At 38.4% G+C, this 12,007-nt stretch overlaps 1 protein-coding gene across 1 annotated transcript in view; it reads left to right on the top strand.

The window, feature by feature from the left end:
• Window positions 1-12,007, top strand: part of PHLPP1 (PH domain and leucine rich repeat protein phosphatase 1) — a 206,556-nt gene that overhangs the window by 146,026 nt on the left and 48,523 nt on the right. The window contains exons 5-6 of the mRNA XM_080685114.1: window positions 9,664-9,810; window positions 10,427-10,657. Of these exons, the coding sequence (XP_080541240.1) occupies window positions 9,664-9,810; window positions 10,427-10,657 (378 nt within the window). The remainder of the gene's footprint in view (window positions 1-9,663; window positions 9,811-10,426; window positions 10,658-12,007) is intronic.

Here is a 12,007-nt window from a genome sequence, read left to right as displayed (position 1 = left end):
TCATGTGGATTCATTTCAGACATTGTAAAGGGACATCAGGAAAAAGTGCTGCACCAAGAAACGGAGAAGTCAGCAATAGAGTTCAATCCCAGGGCAGTGGGGGTGTGGAGAGCTGTGTGAGAGCTGAACGGAGTTGAGTCATGCCTTCTGAGGCGTAGGTGTTCCCAGCAACTCTGAAGCAGACCCAGCAATTAAGATGTTTCTCATGCCACCACAGCCACAGACAGGTCCAAAGGGAACATAGGGCAAAAGGCATTCTTTTCTTCCTTCTGCATCCATGAGAGAGCCTTTTAAATCTTGCACAAATTGTTTTGTTTTCTTACATAACTGTGATAGCACATACAAGTTGCTTGATCTCATACCTGAATTGGGGCAAAACTATTGAAACATGGCTGTGGGACTAAGTTCATGTTGAGCCAGTGAAGTTCCACACTAAGGAATCAGGATTTGAGGAGGGCGTGGAAGATAAATCAAGCACATTACTGACTGATGTCTCTCATTCATTGACTTCACTAGGCTTCTTTGGGAGTAAGTGCATTCAATACACATTTTTCAAAGTACTTTGATGCCCTTCCCAACATTTGTCTTTCTAAAGATAAAGAGCGTTACTCTGTCAAGCTAATCATTTTATTTCAAGCATTTTAGTGGCTCAAAACTACAAGGTGGGCTTGCTCCTAGGAAGAACAAAAACACAGGCACTTGATTTTATACACTCTCTTGGGGAAAAAGGAAAGAGAAACAAAAAGTAATTGTAACTTGTTTTTACCCAGATATTTCTATTTTATTTGAACAACACTAAGCTTTCTCTTTTCCTTCTCTCTTCCACTGAGGTATGAAATTTATTTAAATTGAATGGATTTTGAAAAGGAAGCTTTATTTAATAAATGGTATTGCATAATTAGTTACTAGAAAAAAATTTAGACCTCTACCTAACATTCTATGTAAAAATAAATGTCAGGTAAAATAAAGATCTAAATGTAAAAAACAAAATACATTAATATTAGAAGGTAATATACGAGAACATTTGTACCACTTTGAGGTGGAATAAGAGGACCTTCTCAAGTAAGGTGAAAAACATAGAGTCCATAAAGAAAAAGATTGCCAAATTTGAGCAAATAAAAATTCATGTGTGGCAAAAATCATGGTTAACCCTGGAAAAAAGGAAACGGTAAGCTGAGAGTGTCATGTGACATGTGCACCATGGGACCCTGAGTGTGGCACACAGCATTCAGGGAGTTCTGCATACAGGTAAATACAAGACAAGCAGCCCGGCAGAAAAATGGGCAAAGTGTATGAAGGTGAGTTTCAAAGACGATGACCTTCCCTGAGAAATATAAATTGAGATGACCAAGACCTGCCAGCTTTTGGCCTTCACATGAGCAGTGCTGGAAAGGATGCTAACATGAAATGTTAGTGGAGGCAGTAGCATGGAAAGAAACTCTCCTACATTTCTGTAACTTTTTGCTAATTTTGAAGCACACATTAAAACTTAAATTGCACATGCTCTAGGACCAGTATCCTTTTAGAAATGTAGGTTCACAATCCCTTATCCAAAACTCAGGAGACCATTAGTGTTTCAGAATTCAGAGATTTACAGATTATTGAAGTTATCACTATGGTGCCTACACTGCATGTTTTATATAACACCTCCAGAAGGGTTTGGGACGGCACTCCATAAGCAAACATGTTCACATTTCTGAAGAGGAAAAATGACTATTTACATCAGTGCTGGTCAGCTTTTGCCACCACATGAATCAATGAAAGATCTTTGAACTTTCAGAGCTCGTTGGATTTCAGAATTTGGATAAGGCATTGGGCACCCATAAATATTACGAAGTGAAATCATTGCTTCACAAATAGAGATGCTGAATTCTTTCTAACAGCATAAAACTGGAGAACTCCTAATGTCAGTCTGTGGAAGGATGGAATACATTGTGAACATTTGTGCTCTGTGTATCCTGCAGCTGTCAGAGTGAGTTAGATTTTTGTGTCCTGACTCAGAAATAAGAATTGTTTGTATTAGATGGGAAAACAAGTTCCAGAAGAAAGGTATATGGTATAATCCCACTAAAACAAAACAAAACAAAACAGGGAGGGAGGTTATCTCCTATTTATTCATGTTTGTATTTTCTCAGGAGGAAAAGCTTTGGAATGATGTACACCTCACTCTTGTCACTGGTTCTCTCAGGAGCTTGGGATTTGGAAGGAAGCTGGAGAGACTGTTAATGTTTTCTTTATATGCTCCTATAGTTTGACTGTTAGAATGAGCATGGAATATTTTGGTAATCAAGTGCAGTCTTTCTCTTAGAAGTTAATATAGTGAGTATTACAAAGCACTGACTGCCTGGCCACACCCTGCTAAGGTGTGGCCACTCCGAACCATTATTAGGGAGCCTGCTTTTGATAATTAATGGGAAGCAGTGGACTAAGCCCAGAGCTAGGCTTACAGCTCCATTAGGTCCTTCATTACTTAATACTGAAGCCTAATAATTTCCGAAGTGTATTAGCATGTCCCCCCACAGGGACAAAAACATGGACTGTTACTACGAAACGGAAATGTAATCACCCAGGGGATCTTTTTTTAATTGACCCACTTGTAGTGAATGATAACTCCAGAAAATAATATTGATTTTTTTCCCCTCTGACTCATTGAATAAAACAAGTATGGTTTCCTCTTCATGAGTGTAATGTGTAACACTCATTTTCAGCACAGTGGAAATATGTTTTAAAATAGAACTACTTCTACCATACTGTTATTTTATTTTACTGTCAAATTTTACTAGTATATCTTTAGTTCCTGAAAGGAAAACTAATGATTTAGATGGATCTAAAAACCAGTTAGTGTTATGTTTCCAAATACTCATCATGCTATTTATTGGCTTTGTGTCCTAGATATATACAGGTATATATAACCATTCTCTTTAGCTCAGATGGAGTAAAAATTTTGTACTTAAATTTTTGAGTGTGGGTAGATGAGTGGATAAATGCTGAGAAAGGAGAGAAGATGAAGCACTTCTAGGATCCTGATAAAAGGAGCTGGGGAGGAGGAGGTATATGGGAATTGGCGGCCTTTCTGCATTTGTTTATTTTTCTTAAATTTGGTATCATAGAACCATTGCCTTTTCTTTGCTGCCCTGGAAAACATGGCTCCTCTCCATTGTCTAAGTAGTTGTTTTTTTTTTTGAAACCAGAATGAAATAAGTTTATTGAGCTGCAGTTGATCTGTTTTAAACACCTATATATCTTCCTGATAAAGACTGGAAAATCGGATGCATCAATGTGATGCATTTCAACCTTTGGATTTAATGTAAGAAGTTAAGCACTCTTTTTGTAGCATTAAATAATTTGCTCAAGAGAGTAGTTTGGAATATTATACCTGGAAATTTAGTGTTGAAGAAAAAAATCCATTTAAAGACAAGTGAAGACTATAAAATACATTAACATGGTGTACTGCTGTCTAGATTAAAAGAAGTTCAGGGACAAAACTAATGATTACTCTGTTTCCTCAATGGCAGTTTTAAGGTGTGTGCTATTCCTGCTTTGCTGTTAATTAGTTATGGCTGTGAAGCTGGAGAAAGACAGAAAGAGGTACAAATATCAGTAAATCAAACCCCTGGACAGTTTAGCACAGTTTGTGTCTAGATTCAGTATCATTGTTATTATAACTTTGTCTTATAATATGAAAACAGTAAGAAATGCAAATGAAAGAAACGTCGTCAGTTTGGCAAAGCATTGATTCTAAAGCTTTATTCTGCCATCTTTCCCTATCTCCACTTTGACCTTCTATCATCTCGGGCCCACCCTTTGCAAATAATCATGCACTTTGTTATATGTCCCTTAGGATACTTAGTTTGAAAGGGACTTCATTGTTTCTATGTGAACACACACAATTAGACTTTTCTGTCAGTGTAGATTATCAAGTATTTTGGTTGATGGTACTTTTCTGTGACACTTGGTATTAAAAAACACGTGTGCCTTGGAACGTTGTATTAAGTCAGACCTGAGTTCTGAAAGTACACACAGTGCCCATTACCATTTGCTAATGTAATACTGAAATACTGAACCTTGTAACTTCATTTTAGGAATTAACTAAGATTACTTTTTATTAGACTCTGGGTAAATGTTAACTTGATTTCTTTTCCCTACTCTGAGCTCTATTATAGAACAAATGCACACGAGTTCTGTCTCTTTCCTTGAAGCATATTGCTTGCTGTGGGAAGTGAAGTCAGTCTTTTCAGGTGTTGGGTGGTTTGGAGAGCCCTGGGCTGTGCCTGAATGGGTTTGAATATTCGTGTGTGTAGTGTTCCACATATCCATTGTTGTTGGGAAGGCCACCCACTAGGGGGAAAGAGAGGGGAAAGCATGCTTTCCAGACACTACTCCGAGGCCCTTCTTTGACCTGTGACTTAGAATTATTAGTAATTGATACCTGTTTACATTCAACTCTTTAATAAAATGTAATAAAAGAAGAGCAGGTGAGATGAGAAGCAGTACTGATGATGAAATGCAGTAGATTCAAGTTGAATGTGCTAGTCACATGGTTTCTCTGAGCCTATTTTTTTAATTTATGAGCTTGGGACATGAAAGAAAATGATTTCAAAAGCCCCTTTTATTCTCACTTCTGATAACCCTGAGGAATATGGAAGATCTATCTATTTCAAGTACCTCTCTTTAGCCTTGGTACTGGGTGTGAGTATACATCTGTAACAGATGTTTTTAAAAAACAAGCCACAGTTTCTTTTCCTTTTACTTTCTAAAGCATCAAAAAGACTCATCCCTTGTCATTGCTAAACCAACCACTATAGTTATTACAATCATCATTAAAATAATTTTTATTGACCTTAAATTTTGTGATGCTCTGATTTTGCTCTGCTTACCTACATCAAAAAGCTATGAGGAAATACTTGTAGCCTGAAGTACTATAATGTAATTTCATTTTAAGGATTTATTTTAAGGTTTAAAAACTGTTAATACTAGTTTAAAATAAAATTATTTAAAGTATTTCACCAAATATGTATTTTTGTTGAAGCCGTCTAATTTTATTTTAGAATCTGGAGCTGTGCACATTTGATAACATATCTGGCTCACCTGTTAGCATGACAGACAGAACTGTAAGTCTTTTATTTTTAGGAGACGTAGAGGTTTCTAGTCTTCCTCCATAGATGTGTTGTCACCTAGCTCTCTCCTCTGCATTCTTTTTGAAGGAAGGTAAAAGGAGGAAAAGACATCCACTCCCCATTTTTCATCTCGTAGTATTTCTCTCTTACTTTTGCCTCCAGGTATCTCTTCCACCCATTTTAAGACAAAGTGGAAGTAGATTCTAGGTAGACTAGCCCTCTTATCTTTCTCAGGAGGGGTTTTTGAATTGGCAGAGGCCTGTAATCTGACTGCTTTCTATATCTATAAAGAAAAAGAGGGACTCTAAGAAGGCTAAGGGATAGAATTTCCAAAACAGATGAGCTTTAATGTGTTCTGATCAAGAACTTGAGCTCTCAGAAACAATCAGTGCTTTGTTAGCTGAACAAGCATGCTGAACCCCGTGTTCTTTTCTGGGGAGAGTTTGGGGGAGGGGCTGCACAGGGAGGAATATGAGGCGGGGGTGGGGACGGTGGTGAGAAGGAGTAAGAGAAATTTAAGATACTTATAAATCAGAATTAGCCCTTACAATATACAGGTGTAGGGAAAGAGTATAAATGGAGGCCCCATGCCATTTATCTAAATATTTAAGTTATAACCAAGCTAACAAGCTGTTAAATAAAATACAATCTCTCCTCCGACCTTGACAAGTATGCTTGTATGATGACTTGTGTGGAGGAGGAGGAAACTTTCCTCTATCCTCAAGGTTCTGACAGCTGAAACAGAAACAAGACAGGTTAGCAAGAGAAACAACCCAGTTCAATACACATATATGTATGGGAAGCCTGTGTGCACGGAAGGTTCAGAAACAAAGAGAAAATATGTGATGTTCTGAGGTAGGGATGAGGTAAGATGTCTTGAGGGCTTCGAAAGGTCATTGCAAGATGGTCCTGCTCTGCAGACAGGTCAAAAGATGTTACCTCTGATATTCTCTTAATATGGGCAAGGCCTCTAATTCAAGTTCTAGGTAGTTAAGGGAGGGGCAGAACAAACTACACCACAGAGGCACATCTTCAGGTGACTTGTTCCCAACCCCCATATCTGCAGACATAGATTCTAATCTAAAATCCTCAGATCCCTTGGGATTCCATACATAAGGGCTGTGGCATCGTGGAGAGAGCGGGCCCAATGGTCCAGATCTCTTCTTTTCTCTAGCTCCATCCTTCACCCTGTAGGGGTGTGGTGGCCACACAGCCCACACTTCTCTGTAAAGTCCTTGGATCTATTATGGGAGGATGGGCCCAAGGAAGAGGCCCTCACAAGCCCTGAAAACAGATTTGGAATCATCTGGGTAGGGAATTCCAGGGTCCTGTTTACTGTTAGAATGGAGAGAATACTTCTTCAATAGAAATGTTATGGGAACCATGTAAGTAAGTTTAAATTTTCTGGTAGCCACATTCAAAAAAGTAAGAAAAAAGAGGTGAAACTGATTTTAATAATATATATGATTTAATTCAATATATCGAGATTATCAGTTCTAAGAAATTATTAATAAGTTTACGTTCTTTTTGTACTAAGTTTTTTTGTACTCAGCAGCTACCTAATGCCCATCGCATCCTATTGGACAGAGTAGAACTAAGGAAGGGTGCCAGACTCCTTGTTCCATGGGGGTCTCTTACTCCTAGGACTGTGGGCAGTTGTCTTCACCATAAGGTCTGATAGTGCTTTTGTCCTTGAATTGATGCAAAGAATAATTGCATTTCTTTATATTTAGAGCTAGTGGCCATTTTAAAATACAAAAGTTATATACATAAAACTGATGGAGGGTAATTGTTAAGAGTTTGCTTTTTCTCTCTCTCCCATTTAAGCTTATAAAACTCACTATTGTTTTCTTTGTTCTCAGGAATGGTGTGATCCTAGTAAATTTGGTTGCATAGATGAATATCTCACCTCCCCCCCCACCTCCCCCCCACCCCCGTTGTTGACAGATACTTTTCCAAAACTCATTGCTTCCATTTCCCATCTGGAGTAATTACTGGAATTGTGATTCTTCCATTCTTCACTTTCTGAAAAGTCTTTGTACCTGTAGACATGAGAAACCTCAGACCTGTAGAGAATTTTTATAAGAGTTTATTTGAGCCAAATTGATGACAATTCCAGGAAGCAAAAATCTCAAATGTTTTTAAGAAGGGCAGTTACAAGTTTCTTTTATGCATTTGAAATTGAGGAGGTTATGAAGGTAGGAGAAAGCAAGGTGGGGATTGGATTACAAGATAGTTTAGATTGTGTGCTCTCGTGGCTATGCTTCCGAGGGGTCTGAAAAATGGGCATTTCAAAGGTGTGTCAACCTAGATCAGAGGTGGGGAACATCCAGCCCGAGAAATCATTTGGTCTGGCCCTGCTAAGGCACTAGGGGTGAGTTAATGAAATGTTAGACCAAATCTAGCAGGCATCCAATCAGGTGTGCAGTCATAAAGGCAGGTTCTGTCTGGAAATCTCCAATCCAATCAGGTGTGCTCTCACAAAGGCAGGTTCTATCTGGAAATCTCTGAAGGACACTGAGATGAAAATGAGTGACAAGGCAGATGACATCTTAGTATTGTTATGAAAATGATTTTGGACTTGGGAACCTCCTGTAAAGTTCTCAGGAACCTCTTCTGGGGTCCCCAGCATTACTTTGAGAATCCCTCCACTAGGAATAGCAAACCTTGTCATTCTAGCTTATGTTATGTAGATTATATACAATCAGAATCGAGGATAAGCATTCTTGTTTTAGGAAGGCCTAATGAATCAAATTGTAAAATAGAAAACAAATTTTAAAATGATTATTCAAGTTTAGCAGTCATTCTTAAGTTAAGGAGTTTTTCTGTCTTTAAAATACTATTAGGTCTATACTCCACCTTCCAAGAAAACAGCTATTATAAAAAAGTCAAGGTAACTCTTTCAACCTGTAAAATAGGCACATTGTTAGCTTTCTGTTTAGAATAAACTATATGTAACTATTGACAACAAAGCTTACCGCTTTTTATTACAGAACTCAACAAATAGGCTGGCCCTGGCCAGGTATCTCAGTTGTTAGAGCATCGTCCCTATACACCAAGGTTGCAGATTTGATTCCCAGTCAGGGCACATACAAGAGATAACCAACGATTGAATAAATAGGTGGAACAACAAATCGATGTTTCTCTCTTCTCCCTCCATCCCTTCCCTCTCCCCCAAAAAAATCAATTTTAAAAAACAATAATAAATAGTTCACATGACAGTTTCTTTAAAATGCTGACTGGATTGAATTAGATTTATTTTTAAGATATGTGTATATCTATTCTGGGCATATCATATGTTTACTTCTAGTATTTAGGCTTGGACAGTTTTAAAAATATTTAGCATACTATAATAACTCATCTGATTCTCATCTCAAATAGAAAAAGTGTGTAAGTTGGCAATGGGCCAAATATAGGAATGCACAGAAAAGTAAAACTTAGTATTTATTGGACAACTGAGAAAATGGAAGAGCTGTTAACAAAACTAGAACAGGAGAGCCCCAGTTTGGCTCAGTGGATAGAGTGTTGGCCTGCGGACTAAAGGGTCCCTGGTTTGATTCTGGTCAAAGACACATGTCTGGGTTGCAGGCTTGATCCCCAGTAGGGAGTGTGCGGGAGGCAGCCGATCAATGATTCTCATCATTGATGTTTCTGTCTCTCGTTCTCTCTCCCTTTCTCTCTAAAATCAATAAAAACATATTAATGAGAAAACTAGAACAGGAAAAAGTGCTGGTCTGGGATGAGGATAGTAAGTTTGGTTTTGGACTGGAAGCACAGGATGGGTCTGGAGAGAAGAGATGACAGGTTAGAGAGAGTTGCTCACACAACAGCGAAATGATTTCCAAGGGAGACAACGTAGGGAGAGAAAAGAAATGACAAACAAGAGATCTGTAAGGAATACCAAATTGTGGGGTGGGGAAGAGGAGATAAAGAAGAAAAACATTGGAGAAAGGTTTTTGAGAGAGCTAGGAAGAGGCTAGGTGAGTCAAGTGTCATTAAAGTGACAAGACCTTTCCAAGGGTGTCTGGTTAGCAATACCAATGGCTGCATTGAGATTGAAGAATGATAATTGGTGCTTAAATTTGGGACTACAAACTTATTTGCCTTTGAGAGTGTAGCTTTTTATTATTTCAGGTTTGGATTTGAGAGAAAGGAAGCAGAAAAGTGTTTGACTTGTGTGGGATAACCCAGAAATTCAGAAGATAATGTTCTTATCCTCCCTCTCTGTTATCATTCACATGTGTGTGAATTAAGCTGGCTAAAGGAAAGCCAAGAAATATTGTGCTCCAGCAGAAGTCACCTCCCCAACTGTAGAGTGATGTTTGCTTTTTTAATGTGATGTTTATATTTCAGATAAAACACTGGTGTTCAAGTCTGAAGCTGTGCATTCCAGCTCTGCTGCTTGCTTAACCTCTGAGGACTCTGTTTCCTCCTCAGTTGAATTGAGTTGGGCTGGATTATCTCTAAGGCTGTGCTAAAATTATGTGAAGTTGTACATCTATGACATTTGTCTTTTCTTTCCTTTTGTTTTGTTTTATTGTAATAGGTTCACCAAGTTGAAGAGTCTCAACCTTTCCAATAATCATTTAGGGGACTTCCCATTAGCCGTCTGCAGTATTCCAACCCTGACGGAGCTGAATGTGTCCTGCAATGCCCTTCGAGCAGTCCCAGCAGCCGTCGGAGTCATGCACAAGTGCGTACTTGAGACCCCACTGTGGAGTGTCCCTCCAAACCCCTTAGGAGGCTACGTTAGGACCATAGCACATGATATTAACTTCTGTTGGTCATATAAGTCTTGGCCCCAATTAGGCTCTTATGTGGAGTTCATTTGTTAGCTTTTATACTTGTTAGTATCTTGTAAAAAATTAAAATATCCCTCTTTAGAAAGAAAGATCCCTGTGGATGAGTGTGTCTAAACATGGGAGGAGGGGTTACTTGCTCATTTTCTAGGTTCTGTTGAATTCTAAGACTTAGAAGTTAATTTTTTTAAAATAACAATGAAAGATGGGTATTTGGGCTGATTTCATCTATGGCACTCACACTGCAATTAGCTCACGTTGTTCCCATTTATGCCTATCCAAGATAGGGAAATTAACCATAATTTTTGTTTTCAATAAATGTTTAAGATGTTTATCTGATCTTTTTTCTCTGGTGTATTATTGCCTCAGGCCCTCCCCTCATATATTTTGCAAAGAAAGTACATTTTCTTTTCCTAGTAATATGATCTAGACTTAATGGAACTTATATGTTGATAATAAAGATGTAAAATTTACATATTCTCTTTATAATTCTTATGTTTTCTTTAATAGCTTACAGACATTTTTGTTGGATGGAAACTTTCTGCAGAGCCTTCCTGCAGAGTTGGAGAACATGCATCAGCTTAATTATCTCGGTCTTTCTTTCAACGAATTCACTGACATTCCTGAGGTACTGGAGAAACTGACTGCTGTGGATAAACTATGTATGTCAGGAAACTGTATGGAGACCCTTAGGCTGCAGGCCTTACGGAAAATGCCTCACATTAAACATGTGGACCTAAGGTAACTCTTTTTAAGAAATATATCCCATTTGAGTGGCTAATTTATATTTGGGGGGCTAGTTTATAACCCCTTTGGTAACATTTTCCTGCCAAGGGCTGTAGGCTGGATAGTTATAATTAGAGCCCATTTTTCTATTTCTGTCCAGAAGGAAGAATAATGATTAATAGTAAGATTTGTTCATACCTGATACTTGCTTTTAAAATTTTCTCATTAATGGAATGATCAGATGTCTTGAAGGTCTTGCTTTGTTTTGTAGGTTTGAACCCTGTTTTAATTTGCATGAATAGATAAGGGCCATTGAGCCAGGGAGAGTTATTTATGGGGAATGAAACCATATCACTAACAGCAAAATGGATATTTTACTCTCTTAGTCCTTCTTCTCTGTGGCTTGAAACAGTTAACATCATAGAGTATATCTCCTTTTTTAAATTTGTTTTTCTTCCATCTCTCCAATCAGGTGGTTCTGCCTAGTTTACTGGTCTTTACAAAAATATAGAACTCACAATCTCTTGTTTGGCCAAGGTTTGGCTAGAACCTCCACTCTCACCCCTTGCAAGAGCAGGGAACCTGTAGTTTGAATCCCAATCACACTAAACTCAACTGGAAACCACTAGTACAATCTTTGCTACATCAGAGATGCTCAGTAATCATCCCTCAGTGCGTAAGGTTCAGTTTCGCTTCTCATGTAGAAAGAACCAGTCCACAAGGAGGAAGCTATTCTAACTTTCTCTATTTGAAGAAAAACAAGAGCCTGTCATGGGATTGAATTACTGCAAAAACAACATATGGGGCTTAGGCTATCATACTAACTTGCCCAGTTTGACACTTTTTCAACCAAACTAACTCTCCCGCTAGCTAGGGGTTGATAACCATATATTCCCCATGTTCAATCTTGGGTGATATATTTGGTGTCTCTGTGCAACTGTTAGCATCTCTAAATTACAGTTAATAGAACCCAATTCATAGAGTTTTGGAAGGAATTGAGGTACAAACCTCACTCTCCCAGCAAATGTGATTGTATTATTATTATTATTATCACCTCACTGAGGATGCTTTTCTACTCATGGAACCTGCTCAGCTGTCATTCTTGGCATCTTTACACCTCTCCATTTGTCAAAGGTGGTTCTTTCCTTGCCTTACTACCCGCTTTCCTTCCTGTTGATAATCCAGGCCCTCACTCAGACCTGTTGAGTTGTGTCAGTATAAAGTAACATCATCTTTTGATCTCCTTTCTTCTGCATTCATGTGATCTGGGCCTAGGAAACCCATTTATTCCTGTCCCACAAGTTGTTGCTTGGCTTAACCTGTCCTCGGACTAAAGGAATAATCAAGCCCGTCACACCTGGGAAA

The sequence above is a fragment of the Plecotus auritus genome (assembly GCF_963455305.1).
Source record: "Plecotus auritus genome assembly, chromosome: 8".
Lineage (NCBI taxonomy): Eukaryota > Metazoa > Chordata > Mammalia > Chiroptera > Vespertilionidae > Plecotus > Plecotus auritus.
Note: the sequence above shows the minus strand (reverse complement) of the source record. Positions and strands in the feature narration are given on the sequence as shown.